Source organism: Ochotona curzoniae, unplaced genomic scaffold (genome assembly GCF_017591425.1).
Source record: "Ochotona curzoniae isolate NIBS_2020 unplaced genomic scaffold, NIBS_Ocur_1.0 contig_589, whole genome shotgun sequence".
NCBI lineage: Eukaryota > Metazoa > Chordata > Mammalia > Lagomorpha > Ochotonidae > Ochotona > Ochotona curzoniae.
The window spans coordinates 164428-187869 of NW_024466482.1; the positions used below are offsets into that span (position 1 = coordinate 164428).

A 23442-nucleotide genomic window follows, 5' to 3' on the forward strand; every position below is an offset into this window, starting at 1 on the left:
TCTGTCTCTGTCAACAGCTTTCCATTGCCTCCATCTCAGAGTAAGTGATGAAAATTTGAAAAAGCATTTATTTTCATTAAAAATAAGACATGCAGTAAGTGACATTGCATTTGCCCATTAAGGCTACAACCGTCATTTCATTTATATCCCTGACTGAACATGAAATATGAAGACTGAATTGCATTCTGTTCCATTGTCACATGCAATCAATGTAAGTGTTCATATTTTATACAACTTCCAAGTCACACAGATTTTATGTTTTTGTACCCCAGGCTTGTTGCACTACAAGTTATGTGTGATTTCTTTGCCAGTGACACGAGTCTCTTTGTCCTGTAGTGTTACTCTGTGGCGACTCTGGATTGACTACACACATCTTAATAAATACTCATTATCAATCTATGTTGGAATGTCTTTATTCACGTATAGGGGATCCTCAATCATACATGACACTGATTCTACATTTGCAAGTTCATTAGCCAATGCATTGCTTTATCTTCTGATTTTGCTTTAAATTTCATCTTTCCACTTACTTGGGGACACAACTGTGTCTTGATGGATGTGGAAAACTCTAGCCATGATGAACGATTCCAAGCTGGGTAGTTCAGGCTCATTCATAGTGCACATTTCAAATGGATATAGCCTGGCCACTCGGCTTGCACGTTATCTAGAAAATCACTTCTCTCTGTGGATAAAGCCAGTTTTTATCCCCTGATAAACTCTCTACAAGATTTTTTCAGCATTAGAGCCCATTACTCAGGGCATCTTTTTTTTCTTAATTTAAAAATATTTTTTACTTGGAAAATCACATATATAGAAAGGAGAGACAGACAGGAGGATCTTCCTTCCACTGATTCACTCCCCAAGTGACCACAATAGCCAGAGCTGAGCTGAAGCCAGGAGCCAGGAGCCAGGAGATTCTTTCAGTTCTCACGCATGGGTGCAGGGTCTCAAGGCTTTGGGAAGTCCTTGACTGCTTTCCGAGGCCACAGACTGGGAGTTGGATGGCAAGTATGGCTGCTGGGATTAGAACCAGCATTCATATGGGATCCCAATGTGTGCGAGGCAAGAACTTTAGCTACTAGACTACCACACTTACCCTTCAGGAAGTCTTCTAAGCTACAGTCTAGAATATTCCAGATTAGATCCAACAGTCCCTCATTGTTTCCATGCACAGGATCAGAATGCCTCCCACTTGAGCACATGGCAATCACTGATAGAATGCTACAGCAGCTTGCTTAGTGCACTCAACCCTCTTCTTGCCATTTGGATCTTCTCATTTGCATATATTCCTTCCACCTTCATCCACTTCCAAGGAAACTGACATACAAGCAGCACTGGAGAGCACGTATGTCAGGTGAAAGGAGAAAGCAGAAGGCTCAGTAAGATTCCCAGGGTGGGGCGAATTCTCCTGTGGTCTTGGGTTCCTTGTGAACCTTGGAGCATTTTCTTCCAAGAGTCCACCTGGCTGAGATTTGTTCTTGAATGAAGTCATGAGTGACCTGTTTCTTTAAGAGGCATGTTTGATCATGGCTGAGGCTGGGGCCCTGGATGGCAATGAAGGAAGCCGTGATGGACACGGGGGCTGAGACCGTGGCCACTGATGAGTCCTCATGGTCCCTGCACTGCGCTGGACAGCATGAGCTCTGAGCTGAAGCAGAAAGATCTGCTCCATTACAGGTCTCTCACCTGCCATGCAGAAAGTTGTGTATAAGGGACTTATCCCTGAGGATAAGACATTGAGAGAAACCAGAGTGACCAGTGGAGCCAAGATCAAGGTGGTTGGCTCCACAATCAATGATGTCTTAGCATCAACATGTCCAAAGATGCTGCGTAGCAGGATGCGAATGCGGATGAGAACAAGGAGGAGCTCCTGTGTAGACAGAAGTAACGTAAGAAAGCCTTGGATAAAGGAAAAGCTGAAGAAGTGATGCCACCTGTTCAGGATGCCCAGGAGCACCAGCCCACAGTCCCCTTGTCTGGCATGTACAATAAGTCTGGAGGGAAATTGAGACTCACCTTGAAGCCTGAACAAGACCAGCTGTGGATTGGCACAAAAGAGTGGCCTGAGAAGTTGCCCATGGGCTCCATTTAAAAATGTGGTCAGCGCACGCATCGAAGGACGGGAAGATTAACACATGATGGCATTTCAGTTGGGTCCCACTCTTACTACTGGGTGTACTGGCTTCCAACGCAGTGTGTGGATGCGATCGAAGACATTGTGCTGGGCAAATGGCAGTATTTTTGAAAACGTTTTTACCCCTGGCCCAGGAGACCCACCCAAAGGGAAGGACATTGGCGGGAGAGCCTGCAGCATCCCTGGAGAGCAGAGCTGTGGAACTTTGTTTCAAACGAACAAAAGAATCTCGATTCGCTCAAAGGTGATATGCTGATTGAAGCCCGAGGTGATGTGCTCTCCCCATTAGCTTCCTTTTCACTTAAAACTCACCGTTCCCGGGCCGGGCACGGTGGCGCATGTGGTTAAGGTCCTCGCATTGCACACCCGGGATCCCATATGGACGCCAGTTCTAATCCTGGCAGCCCCGCTTCCCTTTCAGCTCCCTGCCTGTGGCCCGGGGAAGCAGTCGAGGATGGCCCAAAGCTTTGGGACCCTGCACCCGTGTGGGAGACCCAGAAGAGGCTCCTGGCTTTGGATCTGCATAGCATCGGCCGTTGTGCTCACTTGGGAAATGAATCATTAGATGGAAGATCTTCCTCTCTGTCTCTCCTCTCTGTATATCCGCCTTTGCAATAAAAGAGAAAATAAACAAAATAGACACTCCACTGGCCCGATTGACCAAAAAAAAAAAAAAAAAAACAAGAGAAAGTGAGAATCAATAGCATTAAAGATGAAAAAGGCAACATAACAACAGACACTGAAACCATTAAGAAAATAATTAGAAATTACTACAAAGAACTGTACTCCCACAAATTTGAGGACCACCAAGAAATAGAAAAGTTCTTGGACTCCCACCACTTACCAAAACTCAGTCCGGAGGCAACTGAGGAATTAAATAAACCCATAACCGAGGCAGAGATTGAAACAGTCATCAAGGATCTCCCAACGAAAAAAAGCCCAGGCCCAGACGGCTTCACTACAGAATTCTACAAAACATTCCGAACAGAACTAACCCCAATCCTCTACAAGCTCTTCAAAACAATAGAGGAGGAAGCAACCCTTCCAAACTCATTCTATGAAGCCAACATCACCTTAATCCCAAAACCGGACAGAGAACCATCAGAGAAGGAAAACTACAGACCTATTTCTCTGATGAACATTGATGCTAAAATTCTCAACAAAATCCTAGCCAATAGAATTCAAAAAATCATCAGACAGATCATTCATCCGGATCAAGTAGGATTCATCCCTGGAATGCAGGGATGGTTCAACATTCGGAAATCCATAGATGTTATAAACCACATCCAAAAACTGCAAAACAAGAATCACATAATAGTTTCAATAGATGCAGAAAAAGCTTTCGACAAAATCCAACACCTCTTCATGCTAAAAACTCTAGCCAAAGTAGGCATAGATGGGAAAATCCACAACATAATCAAAGCAATTTATGAAAAACCCAATGCCAGTATCATACTGAATGGAGAAAAGCTAGAACCCTTCCCACTGCGATCTGGAACAAGACAAGGGTGCCCGCTATCACCACTGCTATTCAACATATTCCTAGAGGTATTTGCAGAGGCCATAAGACAAGAAAAAGAAATCAAAGGCATACGTATAGGAAACGAAGAAGTCAAGCTTTCACTATATGCAGATGACATAATCCTATACATAGAAAAACCAGGAGACTCAATACAGAAACTGCTAGAACTTATACGAGAGTTTGGCAGAGTGGCAGGGTACAAAATTAATGAACGAAAATCAACAGCCATAGTGTACGCGAATAACACCAAGATGGAAGAAGATCTAACCAACAGGATACCATTCAAAATAGCAGAGAGAAGTATGAAGTCTTTGGGAATAAATCTAACCAAAAGTGTAGGAGACCTATTTGAAGAAAACTACAAACTATTTAAAAAGGAAATTGAACAAGACCTCAAAAGATGGAATAACATCCCGTGCTCCTGGATAGGCAAAATCAATATCATTAAAATGTCTATACTACCACAAGCAATATACATTTTCAACGCAATTCCAATCAAATTGCCCAAAACATTCTTCACGGAACTGGATACAATGATTCAAAAGTTCATCTGGAAACACAAAAAACCACGAATAGCTAGAACCATCCTGAAGAATAAGAAGTTAGCAGGGGGAATCACAATGCCGGACCTCTGGACATACTATAGAGCAGTGGTTATCAAAACAGCCTGGTACTGGCACAAAAACAGAAAGGAAGATCAATGGAATAGAATAGAAGCACCAAAAGGGAACCCACACAAATACAGCCAATTAATCTTTGACAAAAAGACCAATGACAACTCAAGCAAGTGGGAAGGCCTCTTTAGTAAATGTTGTTGGGACAACTGGCTGATAGCCTGTAGAAACAAAAAGATAGACCCACATCTATCACCATACACTAAGATCCAATCTACATGGATAAAAGACCTAAACCTACATCCAGAAACCTTCAAACTCTTGCAAGAAAATGTAGGAAATACCCTACAAGACCTAGGAGTAGGTCCCGACTTTCTAAGAAGGACACCAAAAGCAATAGCAGTTGAGAATAGAATAAACAAATGGGACCTCATCAAACTAAGAAGCTTCTGCACAGCAAGGGAAACAATCAACAAAGTAAAAAAGCAACCCACAGAGTGGGAGAAGATCTTTGCACACGATATAGGCGATAGGGGGCTAATTTCCAGGATATACAAAGAACTTCAAAACAACCAAAAAACCAAAACAAACAAGCCACTCAAGAAATGGGCACGGGAAATGGGCAAATATTCACAAAGGAACAAGTCCAAATGGCAAACAAACATATGAAAAAATGTTCCAGCTCCCTGGCAATAAGGGAAATCCAAATTAAAACATCGATGAAGTACCACCTAACACCAGTAAGATTGGCCCACATAAACAAGAACACCAACGACGCTTGCTGGCGAGGATGCGGGGAAAAGGGAACACTACTCCACTGCTGGTGGAGCTGCAAGTTGGTACAGCCTTTATGGAAATCAGTCTGGAGAACACTCAAACAACTCAAAATCTGCATACCATATGACCCAGCAATAGCAATCCTAGGAATATATTCAAAACACCTGTTTCACGACAAACCAACATGCATCCCTATGTTCATAGCAGCACAATCAGTAATTGCAAAAACATGGAAGCAACCGAAATGCCCATCAGCAGAAGATTGGATAAGAAAGCTTTGGTTCATCTACTCCATGGAATACTACTCAGCTATTAAAAAAAAACAAAATGCAGTTCTTTGTGGCTAAATGGGCCCAACTGGAAACTATAATGCTAAGGGAAATGAGCGAATCCCAAAAGGTTACATACCACATGTTTGCCTTGGTTTAACCTGTAATTTTTTGTTTGGTTGTTTGTTATTTTTTGAACCTGTCATTGATACTGTCTCAACCCAGATGTTTCGAAGAATGGAACTTGCATTATTTTTTAACAGATTGTTTACCCAATACTATGTCAATTAATTCCATAATGTTGTATATAGATACTGAGGTTTTGTTGGGGCTTTTAACTGACCAGATCTTTACTCTGTTAGCCCTACCTTCAGACCAGAGAAGGTCTCCCCAAGAGGCCACTGAACTTATCTGGACCATAAGACGCTGGACTTTATGCTAGGCATGTGTTTGCAAGGAATGAATCTCAGCTGAACTTGAACTATAGTTATGCAACAAGGTGGAGGAATCCACCATGGGGGGAAGGGTATGGAAGGGTTGGGGGGAATCCCCAGCGCCGATAAAACTGTACCACATAATACAATGTAAACAACAATAAAATTTTTTAAAAAAAGAAATACTAATAAAAATAAATCTTTAAAACAAACAAACAAACAAACAAAATCTCACCGTTCCCTTTTTTGCAATCGGCTTCATACCACTTTGAAAGTTACTACAGTGAAAGTCAATAAATCTTCATTCAGAAGAACAACTGAAAAAGAAATAGAGGCATGATTCATTTTCTGCACACTGAGGTTCTGGGAGGAGTTTTTTTTTTAACATTTATTTATTTTATTGGAAAGGCAGATGTATAGAGAGGAGGAGAAACAGAGAGGAAGATCTTCGCTCCAATGATTCACTGCCCAAGTGGCCGCAACACCTGGTACTATGCCGAATCGAAGCCAGGAGCCAACAACTTCTTTCCGGATCTCTCATGTGGGTGCAGGGTCCCAAGGCCTTGGGCCATCCTCCACTGCTTTCCCAGGCCACAAGCAGGGAGCTGGATGGGAAGTGGAGCTGCCGGGATTAGAACAGGCGCCCATATGGGATCCTGGCACTTTTAAGGTGAGGACTTGAGGCACCAAGCCAAGCCACTGGGCACCATGCATTCTATTTTTGCCATTTTGTATTCTTTTCCTGGAACTTCTCTGCATCTTTCCCTCTTGCTTGGAAAAAGGATGGAATTTAATAATAGTGCTCTAGTGCTATATGTCTGAGTGGAAGCTTTGTTCTCTCAAACTTGGTACCTTTGCTATTACTGCTAAGAGTGCAATGAATATGCCCCAAAATACAGCTTTCAGCTCAGGTGCTAGCTTTGTGGACCCATGAATCTCGACCTACCTGCCGGTTGCCCTAAGCACAGCTTCCAGGCATGCGTGGGCAATGTGACCTGGGACTGGAGAGCCCAGAGAGATAGGCATGCCTACTTATCAGTTACAGTGTGGTTGTTGGGTGAGAGCACCATCGGAACACACTTTTCCCTTCCATTTTTACTCTATGTAAGTCTGAAATTCTCTCTGATAAATGAACATCCCTCACCTGATTGTATCTGATGGTTCTTTGTAAAAGAAAACTGTCCCCTCACCACTTGATAGTCTCGGGACCTGCTGGTTAGCAAACAACCAAGAGTAGCGTTCATAAAATGCAGAAACATATAGGTGGATTGGGGGTATACTGGGCACAATGGAAGGACTGAGGAATGGAGACACACTGAAACAGGAATGAGGATTTGTGACAGTGATGGGCAAGCTGCAGGCTGACCAGCAAGTCTTTGAAATCAAGTAGTAAAAGCTGCTGAAAAAAGCATACCTCAGGATCCAACAATGTGCCCCATAATTCCAACCAGTAAAACTTGCCAATCAAAATACTCCTTAGCTTATTCCACAGAGGTGTGCAAACTGAGTGACATTTGAAGTGTCCAATATTGAGTGAAGTGTGGGATTATAGATTTAGAATGACACTGAGTGTTCATGGACACAATAGCATAAAGTGGATCAGGTCCAGGGATATGCATCACTAATGTAGTGCTTAGGATGGAAGTTTAATCAGAGCTGGAGTAGGAAGATTGTGGCCACAGAGCTCTTTCCCAAGTCTGGGCATAGTATGTTCACAACTTCTTATGGTGAACACTCAGACGGCACGACTGGAACTAATACTGACCTCAAGCCCATTCTCCATCCTGGAGATGGTAATATACTCTCATGCCCTAGTCAGCAGAGATTGAGACTAGAGTTCTAACTGCCTCACTCACCTCAGAAGATTCAGGAGCTAATGAGGGGTTAGATCAATGGAGTGGGTATAAAATATCACCTCTTATCTCCTCTCCCAACCTCATATTCTGATGTTTGCATTTCTGCCCTCCATTTTCTCTCTTTGAAGGCATGAGGGAGCAAACAGAAAAGTGGGAAGGGAAGAGTATGTAAGGCAAAGGAAGGGAGTGTACAACATCCTTCATTGTTGTGCCTTTCTGCAGCTTCTCTATACACTGTTTAGAATTCTCAAGAGCAATTACACATGCAGATACATGCACGCAGGCAACCACACACACACACACACACACACACACACTCAGTTTCATTATTTCATATGATGCTCTGTCAAGAAGATCAAGCATCGTTACTGATAGGATACCCCTCCAATGGATTTGCCACTTGGATATTTCTGTGGGTTGCACAAGTGCCTATCCAAAGGGGTAGTTTTGAGAGCTCAAAAAGTGAAATGAAAGTTCAGGTTTATTGGGTCAAGATTTATGTTTCCATGCAGGAAACTTCAAATTTCACCTGTCTTATCTAAAGATACCTTATACTATGTGCTAAGACCATCTTGATAGACATGTACATGTGGAATCCACACAGTTCTACATCTACATGCTATTAATAACGTTAAAAGGAAAATCACAAGGCTTGGCTCTCTTCCTGGACTCTTACATGACAATGTAATTTTCCTTTGATTTTTGTAAAATTTCATTTTATTTATCCATTTTTTTATTACATTGCATTATGTGACACAGTTTTTTAGACACTGGAATAACCCCTCCCCCACCTTCCCCCATGTGGATTCTTCCACCTTGCTACATTGCCACAGTTCAAGTTCAGTTGAGGTTCTTCCATTGCAAGCATATGCCGGGCTCAGTGTGAGGAACTGCAAAGTTTCTGATTTTCTGATTACAGGTAATTGATAGAATATGACGAATACCTTGTCATCTGGGTCACATGTGCATTCTACAGGACATAAGTGATATTCCATTGTTTAGACAACTGTTCTGTAAGTCTTCAGAAGCTTGAAGATTTGGCATTTGCAAAATTCATAGTTACATCATTGCAACTGTTTGCCTACTGCAATTGTATTTCTAATGGTTGACTGTACTTGGGTGTAACACCTACCAAATATTTTCTGTGGGTAAGAAAAAAATAGATAGTAACAATGAAAGCTGTACCTACTTCTTGTTGTCTAGAGTTCATTTGATATCTTCCATTAATCTAATTAATATCTGCTCTTGTCCTTAGTTCCTCGAAGAAGCCAAATAATGGGCAGTGTGATGAATTAGAAAGTGATGGAGAGGGCCCGGCTCGGTGGCGCAAGTGGTTAAGGTCCTCGCCTTGCACGCCCGGGATCCCATATGGGAGCCGGTTCTAATCCTCATGGCCCTGCTTACCAACCAGCTCCCTGCCTGTGGCCCGGGAAAGCAGTCGAGGACGGCCCAAAGCTTTGGGACCCTGCACCTGCTTGGGAGACCCGGAAGAGGCTCCTGGCTTTGGATCGGCATAGTATCGGCCGTTGTGCTCACCTGGGGAGTGAATCATCGGACGGAAGATCTTCCTCTCTATCTCTCCTCTCTGTATATCCACCTTTCCAATAAAAAAAATAATAAAAATAAATCGTTAAAAAAAAATAAAGTGAAGGAGAGGGTTGGTTGCATACACGGAGGCTGAGGGCATTGGAGAGGGTATGTTGTTTGTTTACAGAGTAATGGAACCACATCCAGTCAACAGAGAGGAGATTCTTATGCAAACATATGAGCAAACTGTACCAAATCAGGATGTGCCCAAGCAGTGTGGCGATACTTGCCTGCCACAGGTGCGTCCAACCTAAAACTGTTCATTCTGGATGTGAGATTTTAATATGATTCAAAACAACATGGTGTGCGCATGTGCCATTGAAGAGAAAACTTGTAAACAGAGGTATTGCCAAAAAGTTGTACGGAATGAAGAACATACAATTATGGTATCAGTACCTTGTAGACATGGCCAATCCATTCAAAGTGATAAGGAGAATGTTCTAGAACAGTGTTCTAGGCAGCATTGATCAAGATGCTTTGGGCCAATCCAGTGTTCATACGGTGCTCATACAGTGTTCGCATGACTAAGTGAATTCTGTATCCTGGAAAAAACTCCCTTAAAATGCATGTAGGTCAAAAACTGACACTCAGCAAGTCAGGGGTGCAGACCATAAAACCAGTGAGTATTAATTGACTTACCAAATATAAAATATTGACCCCACATTAGTAAATAATCCAAATTAATTCAATCTCTGGCATCGCAGAAAAACCATGTAACATAAAGTGACGGGCTTTTGTATCTGGTACATGACCTCAGATTTGATTCACATCATGAATATTTTTACTCAACCTAGAAATTTTTCGAAAGCCTATTACTAATTTTCAGGGACTGACACAGAGAATCGTGACAAAATGAGACCCTTCCCACCCTATATCACATCTCATCATTGCAATATTTATTTCAGGGTTGTGACAAGAACCAACAAGAGGAGTCAAACCAATTCATGGGTCTGGAGCCAGGATACCCAAACAGAGATCAGAGAGCAGGTCAGAGCCAGAGGTGGACATTCATTCTATGTAGCAGCTAGGCTAATTGTACTTTGCACAAGTAGTATTTAGAGAGAAAGTCACTCCTGATATTTTTCGCATCTGAAGGTAATTCAGTCAAAAACTCCTAGGAAAACTGTCAGACTCATTTGGAACCTGTTGTTTTCTTGAAGCTTTTCGACAAATTCCTCTCGGGCTTTATGAGAATAATGTAGCATTTGGGAAGAAAGATGCAGCCCAGGAGCCCAGCACCAGAGGCCAAGATGGAGAAGACCTCCACGGCCACCATCACCTTCCCCTTGGTGCTCTGGTACACAGGCAGGAAGGTCACCCACACACTGCAGAACACCAGCATGCTGAATGTCAGGAACTTGGCTTCATTGAACGTGTCAGGCAGCTTCCTGGCAAGGAAAGCCACAGTGAAGGTGCCCAGCGCCAATGAGCCCAGGAAGCCCAGCACACAGTAGAAGGCAGTGATGGAGCCCTCATTGCACAAGAGGATGATGTGTCCATGCTCAGAGTATGCATCTGTGTCCACAAAGGGAGGAGATGTTGCCAGCCAGATGGCACAGAGAGTCAATTGGATGAGGAAGCAGATGGGAATGACAGCGTTTGGGGCTCCTGACACCAGCAATCTCCTCATGGTCCTTCCAGGCTTCATGGCCTTGAAGGCCAGAACCACAGTGATGGTTTTGGCCAGCACGGCAGAAACAGCCACTGTGAACACCAGGGCAAATGTGATTTGTCTTAGGAGGCAGGTGGCAGTGTTGGGACAGCCAATGAAGAGGAAGGAGCAGAGGAAGCAGAGGAGGAGTGAGATGAGCAGGATGTAGCTGAGGTTGCGGTTATTGGCCTTCACGATGGGTGTGTCTTGGTGTTTCACAAAGACCCCCAACACCATAACAGTGAGGAGAGTGAGGGTCAGAGCCATGCAGGCCAGAGCCATCCCCAGAGAATCCTCAAAGTTCAGGAATGTCTCCAGCTTGGGGAGGCAGTGAGTTCTCTCCGTGTTTGTGTACTCCAGCTGTGGGCACTGGATGCACTGCTCTGCATCTGTAGGACAGAAAGAGACTCATGATTTCCCTTGCATTAACTGAGAATCTTTTCCTGTTGGGAAAATGGTCACTCTACAATGCCCCTTTGTGTACATATTGCTAAGGTGTTCTATTATGTCACACAGGAGTATGTTTCTGCATTTCTGACCCCTGGTGAATTTACTTTTGCAGGTTGAAGAAATCCATTTTAGCAAAGTGTTTCACAGTTTGTGCTCTACAGACTCAGGCTGTTGCTCATTGATATTCTAATGCATGCAAGTTATTCTGATCATTGTGTTTACAGTCCATAATTTCTTCCTCTGGAAAAGACTGCATTGACACGGGTTAACCCATGCTTCTCTGTTCGTTTGTTTAAACCTTTTCACATAGATGGAGAATTAAATGATCTCTCACTTCTAGGAGATCCACACTGGAAACAGACTCTAAATTCAATCATGGACTTCTGCTGTCAATTCTTCCATATAGAGGCTGGGATGATATGAGTGATGCTGTACTATTAACATGAGATCATTTTGGTTGGTGATACTTTCATCATCTTTATTGCATTATGTAATTTTTATAGCTTTCCATTCATGTTCAAATGGAGTCATGGGATATTCACATTTTTGCTTCACACCATGTATCAGGATCACTCTGAGTGTCAGACAAGATAGTATGTCTTGAAATACATCACTCGAGCTTCTATAGCATGAAAGACATCATCAGGGCCAGGTTGGTAAGTGGATTTGTCTCTGTTTCAAGGAAATATCAGTGAAATGCTGAGAGAGTTGTTAGTTGGGTAACACTTGCATCAATGCTCTTAGTGTTTGCACATGATGCTCATGCAGGAATATGAGCCTCAGTGCTAGTGTTATGTCTGAAAATCCACTACCTGTGATGACATCATCCCAACAGTTGGAGTCCTGGCTGTTCCACTTCTGGTGCAGCTCTCTGCTCACCACCTGGCTAAGTGTCCTAAGATGAAGCAACCATTCAGGAATCCACCACCCATGAAAAAGGCAACAGTAGAGCTCCTGATTTCAGTCCTCGGTCAGCTCCTGCTTGGCATTTTGTGCATGTGGAGAGTGAATCGGGAGATGGAACCTCTCTCTCTGTCTACCTCTGTTTCTCCACCTTTCTCTGTTACAATGTGTTGCAAATAAAGAAATAAATATTTTTAAAGAGGTCACATATCTCTGCAATATTTCCGAATAGAGCTGTGTTACATGTCTTTTCTTAAAATGCTTGTCAATTTTGATGGAATTTACAAGTACTTCTGTCATCAGTCTTACTGAAACACTGGGTACAAACAGGTTTATATTCTTCCATAGGTCACATTTTATATTTTTTAACTGCATGAGTGTTGAAAAAAATCATTATTTTCTGGTATTCTTGCTGTCTGAAAAACTGAAATCAAAATATTGTGTCAGCTGCCATGACTGGCATTGGGACACTCGATGAAATCTGAAGATTTGTCTAACAGTTGATTTACCTAGGATATTTTGGACCATAAAGTTCTTTCCCAATGAGTCTTAGTGCACTTTCATGTGCTCAGTGCATTTGATTTGGATATCTAATTGTCAAATCTTGAACTTGTGAAAAATCTTAGGATGACCAAAATTCACATGCTTTGGCATGTTGCACCTTCATTTTTCGCTGTCTTTTATTCTTCTCTTGTTCTGTTTTCTACTTCTAAAGGACAATGTTGGGTGTAGGTTCTGAGTGCTCCGCATGTGCACAACGTCAAGGATGTAACCAGGAAGTAATACGATAGCTCCCTAACAGTGTATGTGCAGTAGCTCCCTGTTTGTCAGCAGTGTATAGAAAAGTGCTGATTTCATGCCTTCTAGGAATCCACACACAGTGCTGACAACAAACAACTCCTGCTGCTTGGTTAGAACTCAGTGTGATTTACTCAAAGGACTTGGTACAGACTGTGTCATGCAGCAGTGGATGGTAATGGAGGCTCCCTAACAGAATCAACGTGTCAGCTGAGCACTGTTAGGTAGTAGGTCATATACAATCAGGTGGCATTAGTAACCCTAAAGCAACTATCTTGAAAGAGTGAGTGAATGTGTGCCAGGAGAACAACAATACACTGTGATGCCACTGCCACTATGCCTAAGACAATGGAGTTCTCATAGGTAAGTTATGTGTTTTATACCTGTCTGATTGGAAATTTCCCCCTCTGCACAGGAAGCACAAGTGTAGCAGCAGACAGCCGATCCTTCCTCTGGCCTTTTCCTGAATCCTGGCCCACAGCTCTGGCTACACACAGATGTTGGAGTCTGCGGGAGCATCAAGAAGCATTGGTCAGGGTTTGGCACATCACGACACACTTGGAGAAGATGCCACTATATCCCCCATCACCATCACAAGCCCGCCCTCATCAGTATGCCTTCTGCAGTCTTGGTCCTGTTAATGGCACTGAAACCTTGACTTTAGTGTTTCTTGATGTTCATTCAAGATTTCCAACTCATTACCAGATAGTGTCAGGATCTGATCACATTCATTTCATTAATGCAGATGTATGCCTATGGCAATGGATTTGTATTCATCACCGTTTATCATTCAAGTCACTCAACCACTCCATGCATCTGAAATACACACTTACTCATGCATGTGCAAGGGGCACCATAGCTCTGGGCCAAAATGGGACATGAGAACTGGGTGTTTATTTAAGGTTCCCATTAGGGTCCTCTCAGTACATGACTTGTAGCCAAGAGTTTAGAAGAGTGTGTGCTGAGTACTGGTCAATGGGGTGTGAACCTTGGGAGGAATGCTTTAGTTCTTTTTGGGTGCATGGAGACAAGCCCCTGAAGGCAGGCACATTTGGCCCCTTGGAATATTGCCTATGTTACAGGCTCTGCCAGAGTACTATCAGCACACTCCCGCTGTGCTTTCTTTTGTCCTTTTCAAGCATCTGTAGCTTATCATCGAGACAAGGAAGGAAAGTACATGAGACTTAGGAAGTACTTTAGAAGCAGTGACTTGTTGTTTATAACTACGCATGGTGTAAACTATGTCTCTGTGTCAACTGTGTAAGCTGCCTAGAAGACAGATGTCCCTGCATCCCTATCATCCCAGGATTGCCTGTTCTCGATGGTTGTTAAGGGACCCAGGTAGAGTGGATGTAAGGAAAGCTGGCTGTAAGCATTTTCTTAGACTCACGGAATTTAGTTCCCTGTGACTTTTTAATATATCAGTGCTCCACTCTGAAGTTGTGAGATCCAAGGGGATCCTCATCCACCCAGAGCCTTTTGAGCATGTCCAGAATTCTCCCCAGAACCATACCTCCTTGAATGCAACAGGCCATTCTATCATGTCTTCCCTGATGACCAGGTCTTGGTCATGTCCACTCCCAGAGGAAAACTTTCCAACGTTAACCATCACTCGGAGGCCTGCAGGAAAGTTGACAATGTTCTGAATATCGTAGTGTTCCTGATGAGGTGTTGCTTTGTGGAGGGACACATGATCCCCAGCATTGTTGGTGAACTGTGTTGTCCTCAGAAGTGGATGTAGCTGGATGGGAAGCAGAGTTAGAAATAGGAAAGCAATCCAATTAGAGATGGGAGGTACATATGTCCTAGGAAATTCTTCCTTTTCCTTCACTTTATGCCCTGAGACATTAATGGCCGAATGCCAGTGGTCTGAGCCATCATACTGCCATGGGTTCAAGTCAGGGGAATTTGCTGTCACGGTGTCTCCACTGATGTGAACTAAACTTCATAAATGTTCCATTACCTTATCTATGGTCACCTTCATAATCAATTAACTTACTCCTTTCCATGTGCAGGCAGCATGTCCCAACTTGTGTGTGAGCTCTTATTGCAAGTAGGCTTGGAAATTACACAGTAAAGCAAATTACACAGAGGCATACATGAAAAAAATGTGAGCATGCCTTTTGTGAGACATTCCCTTTGTGTGATTGACTCAACTAATTTGATTAGTACAGTTTACTATATATGCATGAAGATCATGTCAATTTAATTCTCTCGCATGGTAATAGGTTGTAATAAGGCAGGGTTAAAATCCATAGCAAACCATGTATATATTCTGAGAGGTGCATTGCTTTACAAATGCTGAGCGATCTCATATTTAGTGAATGGTCTCTTAAAAACCAAGCTGTATTAAAAAGTAAGCTGTGAAAATTGCTGTTTTGCATGCAGATATTAGAATGTTGGATCTAATTCAGACTACATCTAGATATTCTATCAAGATTTGTGGAAAAACTAAATATAACACCTGAAAGCATTCAGTTAGTAGAGAAAATGAAATGCATGAGAACTGACCTCAGCCAAGAAGCAATAAACAAAACCTTACACAGGAGTATCCTCCAGCTAAGTAACTTGTGTGACAGTACTCAACAGAGTGTAGCGACAATTCCATGAATTGAAAGGTAGACATCTTTATATGTGTTCAACCAGATATGATATCCCGAAAATGCCAGGATAGAGAAAATCATAACAAGAAGATGATCCCATTAATATGTGGGTTAAGGATATGAATAGGCATGTGCATGGATGAAACAGACATGACCAGAAATACATCAGCACAGTGAGGTTTTGCCTCACAGTATTTACAAGTCTAACAGGAAGAAAAAATGCTAAACCCTGGTCATGGAAACATGCCTTGAACAGTCACATCCATGTTGAAATATGGATGCAATCTATATGTCCATCCACACAATGAGTGGATAAGCAGAAGGTGGTGTATTATCAAGGTGGAATGTTACTCAGACACCAGACAGAGTAAAATCTTCACCTTTGAAACAAAATGAACTGAACTGGAGATTAGGAAACTGTGAAATGAACCACACTCACCAGGGAAAACACTCATAATTTATCATGTTTGTAATAGAGAATATAAGCTCTGTTGCTGTCAGGTGATTTACAAAGCAGTTATAAACATTGCTACCCTGAATCGTCCCAGGAAATACAGCACGCTGAGAAAGAGTCTGATTTCTTTCATGACTTATCATGCTGATGTCAAAATGAATATATCCTGGTGAGATGCTACTGCCATGTGATGCTGAGAGCATGTCCTGTTGTGGAGGAGGCTTACCTGCCAGGGAAGAATCAGAGCTTGAGCTGTGTCTTCTGGGAAAACCATTTCTTCTTTCTCCAGAAACACCCGATGCAGGGCGTGGGCCACTGCGTACACAGCATTGTACACAAAATAGCTGGAGTCAGACACGGTCAGCATGTCAATGTGTCCAGGGAAATTTTCAAGGGAAACATTGGGATGGCAGACTGCTGATTGTCCACAACCTGACCCAGTAGGTAGGCAGTTAAAAAAATGAAACCACAATTCACCAAAGTGGAAGTCTTCTGGGTAGTGGGAGGGGTTCACTGTCTTGAGGAAAATTTTGAGTCCTGGGATTTTGCCCTTGTGTTGTGAGAAGGAAAAGCCCCCATGGAAAGAGTGCAACATGTGATGTGTCTCATCCATAACAATGTCCCACTTGGCTGTCATGAGCCACACCTTCCCCACGGTTAGATAGAATGTACCAAGGTGTTTCATGGTAAAGAGGCTCCTGATGTTACTGTACAGTATATGCACATTTGCAGAGGAAATGCTGAGCCAATAAAGGAAAGAGCTGTCAGAGTTTTCATACATTGTCTTTGTCTCAGGGAGCTTGATGGCAAAGGCCAAGCAGACTCCTCTCTTGACCATCTCTGCTTGGATGTCCTGATTGAACTGCTCTCCTTTCATGTCATCAGACACCAAGAGTCCCACCCATGTCCAGCCAAAATGCAGCAGCAGGGAGATCATGGCACGGGCCAGAGAGCTGTCACTGGTGGCCATCTGATAGAGTGAGGGGAACTGCTTCTTATCATTCAGCATGGGATCAAAAGGACCATAAGTGAGCTGAAAGAAAATCAGCATTACCTGTCATGAGAAACATGAAAAATATGTCTCACAAACTGAACATAATATTATTGGATACAGAAAATCTCCAGTTGAGATGGCCACGATGCATCCTGTGGGAACACAGAAGGGCATGTTTCACATGGGAAACCTCATTTGTGTCATTAGAGGAAATGTGTGAGTTCATCATCCAGGATAAGAATAGATGGGGCTTGAATTTTGGATACAAGATCCAGAGCTGAGGCAATATGAAGGAAGAAGCCAGGAGCCTCTTCAGAATTTCCTGCATGGTTGCAGGGACCCGGTATTTGATGCAAGCCCTGATTGCTTACAACATTTATTTTTGTTTCTCAGCTTTCAAAGATGTACACAGACACACAGGCATACACACACACAGGCACAAACACTCGGTTCACTTTGCATCAAACCAGTGAAATTAGCAATGAATCTGAGTTAAAATCGGCCTGGATGGGATATGAGCAGGGCAGAGTTAGGCAGAGGGCATGAGGACATCAGATCTAAGTGGCACTGTGGGGTCCTTTGAAACTGTCATGGTCCTAGCAGAGTTCCAAATGGAAGCTAGTGACTTCTACATTTTCATTTCCTTAAAAATGTCAGAGTGACTTGAGTGAAGATGAAAACTTTACTCAACAGAATTCAAGTTCCACTCACCTGTGGGATTTTGTAGAGCTCCAAAATGGTCCCCATTTCAGCAGAGAACACTGAGCTTGTTCCAGCAAGGACAACAACTGACTTACTCCGTGTCTGGCACCTGTAGTTGGGAGTCAAGCTATGATCCCCTGTCAGCCAGTGCAGGGCATTCAACAGTGTGAAGCTGTTACTGGCCAAGGCATTGTACCACTGGAAACCCAAGGACTTGTTTGGGAGCAAGTGTTCATCCCTATTGATCTCCTGGATGGCAAAGTAAAAGGTCAGCACATATTGGTAGTTCTTCCACAGCCACCTAAACAGAGAAGCAGCAACACAGATGAGGATCAGACCATGGAATTCAGTGCAGCCACACAGCAATGCAATTGAGCAACAATAGACAGAATCAGGTGCCATTCTTGGGTAGCTCAGCTGTGGTTATGGAGGTGCAGAAAGGAGTTCAGCAGAGCTCTGCAGGATTTCAGAATGGCTCTTGGACACCTCTGCTGGTGCACCTCCATGAGCCATCTAGGAAAAGTTCACAGAGTGAACTCTGTGGGCACACAGAGTGTAGAAAGCATTTCTTTTATCCCTGATTTTTGGAATGGTTTCAATTCTTCCTCGCTTGTCAGTTACTCCAATATTTTGACAGTATTTTCCTCTTAAATAGATCCAAGAAAGCCACCTTCCTGAGCCCTTTCTGAAAATTCCACTGTCACATTTCAACTCCTGTGGAAGCAAGTGGTTAAGTTATATTTGCCTGACAAATTAACATTTGGCACATGACTTCTCACAGCATTTCCTTCACTTTCATTCATTCTTTTCCTCCTGCACTGAATTCTAACTTTTCAGTTTTGCATTGTTTTCCAGCACATTGTTTTTTATTTAGCTTGAGTGGAAGGATGGGGTTTAGTAAGTGTCCCTGGTTAGTATAAGTTGGACTGGACGTTTTGTTATCTCAAAATACGTAGCTTTGCTACTGCTTTTATGAAACTTCTCATGTAATTTATGGCAAAATGCATGTGTGTCAATTTCAAAAAAAAATTATCATCAGAATGATGACTTTGGGCATTCACTCTAGAATCCAAGGCCACAATGGAACAGGACCTAAACGGCTCCATGGATTATTTGCTTGTAAGCATTGAAGTCATATAGATGCTGACATGATTAACATTATACACAGAATGATGAAAAACATACACTTTTCACAACATGTCATTTTTAATAAACATGCACAATTATTTGGATGTCAATATAAATCTAGATGTGAAATTACTGTGAGAAGCAAATGCTGCAAGGCACAGCCTGGACAAAACCTATTGTGCAGTGATGGGTGCCGTTTGCAAAAGATCCCAAATGCTATGAGTCAGTTCATATGAAATGCTTATCTGTGGAAGATCCAGGACACACCAGGTGAACTGGTAGTACCCTTGGACGGGATGGAAGTACTGAGAAATGGGGACACACTGAAAACAGGAATGGGGACTGTGACAGTGATGATCACCTTGAATCAACATCAGGTGCTCACAAGTCTTGTACTGAGAAAGATCCAATTTCTGATCTCTGTGTGTAGAAGCTTGCATGGAGGGTGGTGGATCTCAGACACAATAGGCTGAGCTCTCAGGAACAGTTTTTCAAAGCAATTCTTTAGACTGAGAGCCTAGACCTACACTGACCTCATGCCAAATCACCATTGCATGTGGTTTGCTCTGGGATGGAAAGGTTGAGAATAAAGCTTTGTCTGCCTCATTCATTTCAGAAATTTCAGGAGCTAGTGAGGACTCAGATCAATGGAGAGTATATGAAATATTTCCTCTCTTCTCTTTCACCCTCCATTTCTAACTCTTGCTTTTTCTCATTAATCTGTGTTTGAAGGCATGGGGAGAGCAAATAGAAAAGTGGGAATGGAAGCATATTAAAGGGAAAGAGAGGAAGGACACACCAGCCTTCATCTGTGTGTCTTGCTGCAGCTTCTGTATACATTGTTGAGAATTCTGAAGAGTGAGAAAGCACAGGGAGATTAAGCAGACACTCACACACAGACATAAGCACAGCTCACACACAAGTCAACCTTGGGCTTACCTGTCTGCTGCTACTTCATCCTTTGGCTGGGTTAGGAATGATAAACGGATCCTGGCTGCTTCTGGTTTCATGTAGTAAAGGGGGAAAAAGGCACCCAGCAGCAGGTCTCCATCAGCATCGAAACTGGGGCCCAATGGCTTATAGCAGTACTGGGGATGACTGTCCTGGGAACTGCCCCAAGCATTCAGGAGCAGGCACAGAAACATGACAGGCAATGGCATGGTATAGCAACCCATTACAGGGTTCAAGCCGCAAGCACCTTCAGATAGTAGGAGAATTGGAGCTGGTTTTTGTGCATTCTTAGCTGTTTCTGTGGAGGCTAAAGCAGCATGCAGGGAACTCCCATTTCTATCTCCAGTCCTGCTGTATGCCACTACTTGTAGTCAGTGTATGCAAGTCTGTGGAGCCACACAGGGACACAAATCCAAAGGGAGATGCTTCACAGTTCATCCCATCAGTGAGGCCATGGCCTCTTGTCCTTGTGATCAGAACTCAGGGGATCACTGTGCCCTGAGGCTGTGCACCTGCCAGTGTCCACGATGAGCAAAAACACCTCTGAAAAAACAACCTGCTTTGGACTCTCCTAACTCCTCTACTGCAAACAGGAGTATCAACTCTGAAGATTTTACCCAGGGGACAAAAATGTTATGTTCATTTTGAGAACTTTGGAAGTTTTAGAGAGTTAGTGTTGGAATTCATACACACACACACATGCAATCTGGTTCATTAACTCAAGGGACACTTTATCAAGAGGGTCACATATTGAAAATGGTAGGAACATCTCCTCAATCAATGGGGAGTGGCTCTGTGGGAACTATCTCGAAGTGCACTTCTTGCTGGAATTTTTTGGCAATCATTCTCCTAAAATCAGGCTTCCAACTGGTGGAGAAGAATCTTAGCACTTCAACTGCCTCAGTCTCCAAGGCATTGACTCACCACTTGGATTATTGTGCGTGTCCCTCCAGTGCCTAATCACTGGGCTAAGCTTCAAAGTTTGAAAAGTGAAATGAAAGTTCAGTTTGATTGGGTCAACAATGTGCAACTCCATGAAATAAATTGTTCATAATTCACCTGTCCTGATAAAAGATACCTTCTAATACCTTCTAAGCCTAACTTGCTAAACATGTGTTTATGTAATCCACTCAGTTCTACCATGACATATTGTTGTTAGCTCCATTAACTCTTAGAAGGACGTAACATAGGTTTGTGTCTTTCTCTATATTGGTCTCCTGTATGAGGATTTACATTTCATTTGATATCCCAAGGATCAGTGTTTGCCCCAATTTCTGATATCTGCTTAAAAGCTATGTAGAGAGTGTCTTTAAGCTTGTTTGCTGGGTCACATGTCCATTACACAGGGCATAACTGATATGTCTTTGTTGAAACCACTATTATTTAAGTCTTCAAGAAGTTGAAGACTTAGCATTCCCCAATTCAGAATGATATTCAGGGAACCGAAGCTGATTTCAAGTGTGTTTCTCAGGGTTGAGTATAGGCAAGAACATGACATCCATCAACTATTCCTCTTCCTGTTCTAACATGGCAAATACTGTGAGTCTGTTCACTAGTAGTCATTTTCCCTTGCTTATTTATTTAAAGAAAGAAGGGGGAAAAAAAGAAAGAAGTTATTCCAGTTGTTCATGAACAGTAGTGAAAATATCCTTTCCAGGGTTTTCCTGAAGCTAACCCAGGTGTTGTTGCACGGTGCTAGTCCTAAGGAGTAGGTCAGTCAGTGATGGGGGTGGGTGGACACAAGATTTTTTCCCTGTTTTTTTCATTCTTTTGCATGTGGTCTCATATTCTAGAATCTGAAGAGCCATTTTTTGGACCATGGTGACAAAAGCCACAGTCCAGTAAACAGAAGAAGAAAGTCAGTGGTTTGCATTCCTCAGAAGCTTCTCATTAACTAGCAGCTCCAAGTTGCTTCTGTGATTAAGGGCAATGCATCATCGACTTAGTTCAACCCCAAGTAATGTGCGGTTCACTTTTGAGTTGATGTAGCAGTAACTTTCAGCTAAATGGAGTAACCGATAAACCTATTCATTTTATTCATGTTTCATGTTTCTTTGAAAAAATGCATATTCTCTGCTACTTGGAACAGTATGTGAACACAGCCTAATTGTGTTTTCAAATACAGTTTGTGTATTCGGTTTCTTTTCTTTTTTTTTTTTTTGACAATCCTTACATATTTAATTGGGGTAAAAAAAGGTTCAAGGCCTAAAGGGGGATATAGAGGAAGAAGCCCCACCCAGTTTCCCAACTACCCTAATTCCCAGATGTGGGGCATGCTCTGAGATACTCGATCAAGTGGTTCCAGTAGTTCACCATTCATGGGTCGCTGCCAGTCTTGCCACTCCAAGAACGATGTGGTCGTTGAAGAGTCCATTGATTGACACAGTCCCTTCTAGAGTCTCCATTTGCCCAGTATTTTGCTGCCAACAGATAGCTGAGGTTGTTGCTTGACTTGTTCTGTCTTTTCTTGGTTAGGACTCTGAGTCCGGTGTCTCGACTGGGGAGATCCTCAAAGAAATTTTGAGGTATCCACAGTCCAGATATCTGCGTGTTCTATTAAGCATAGGGCCCGGCACAGTCCATTGCCCCGATCAGCTGGTGGTTGCAGTTGCTGGGTCGGTTCTGTCTCCACCCGTGCCCTCTTGCAGTCCGACCTGGTTCCACCCTGGACATACTTGGACCACGCACGTACCAGTAGGAGTTGCAGACCAGTCAGGGTGGCCCACAGTAACCCCAACCAGGCCCACCCCCTACCCTGGCTTGCCAGTATGTATGGCATACTAGTCCAGTCTGTCCCAAATACCCTTCTGTTCATATACTTGCCAACAGGTGTTGCAACCTACTTCCATCCAACCATCCCTAACGGATGTTGCTGGGTGTCTGTCTAGCCACCCCAGCCACTGTCCTAGTTCCCATGCCCTCCCGTGGAAAGTGTTGACCCATGAGGGAGGAGCCCACTATTTCCCTCCCAGGTCACTCCCATTCCATTTGTGCCCTCTCTAGTTGTCCATGTGATTCAATTCAACGTGTCTAACCCTTTGTACCAGCTTCCGCCAGCTGATGCTACAACTAAGCCCCAGCAACCCTCACCAACTCTGATTGTAGCTTGCACCAGTGGCACTAGTCAGCCCAGCCTGGTTTTCACCCAATCTGGTCCATATGAGGTGCACAGGTGCTGTGTCCCTGCCTGGTCTGATCTACCCCCTACCCAGCTCACACTCCTCAGTGTAAGTTGCTGTTCAGCTAGGGAACCACCCCTTATTCCCCTGTCAGCTCTGCCTCCTCCTTTCCTGGCTCTCACTTGTGCTGGTTGGGTGCTGTGGCTGCATCCAGCTCAGGCTACCTCACCTTGGCATTCCAAATTGTGTGTTGCTTTTGTCACGACCGGACCTGGTTCGACCCACACTCTGTTCTGGCGTTTGGATTTACCAGTGGATGACTTGAACAGATTCAGCCTGGTCTGCCCCCAACCCATGCCAAATGCATGCCAGTGGGACACTTTCCATGACCTCTTGGCTGTTACCTTCCATGTTTCTTGCGCTGACCTGCAGGGTCTGTGTCCTGCCAGAGGAGTTGCCCGAGCTCCTCCATCAGAACCCCTCCATGTGCCAGGTT

The 23442-nt window shown here is 43.3% G+C and overlaps 1 protein-coding gene and 1 pseudogene across 1 annotated transcript; one reads left to right on the plus strand and one right to left on the minus strand.

The window, feature by feature from the left end:
• Positions 1-89: 89 nt before the first annotated feature.
• On the plus strand, positions 90-2245 carry LOC121162901 (annotated as a pseudogene).
• Positions 2246-10325: 8080 nt separating this feature from the next.
• Positions 10326-20036, minus strand: LOC121162902 (vomeronasal type-2 receptor 116-like). The gene is made up of 6 exons (XM_040990132.1): positions 19816-20036; positions 17758-18049; positions 16279-17085; positions 14509-14736; positions 13379-13502; positions 10326-11233 (listed from the first exon to the last, which is right to left on the minus strand). The coding sequence occupies exons 1-6, from the start codon at positions 20034-20036 to the stop codon at positions 10326-10328; spliced, it is 2580 nt and encodes an 859-aa protein (XP_040846066.1).
• Between the last annotated feature and the right edge of the window lie 3406 nt (positions 20037-23442).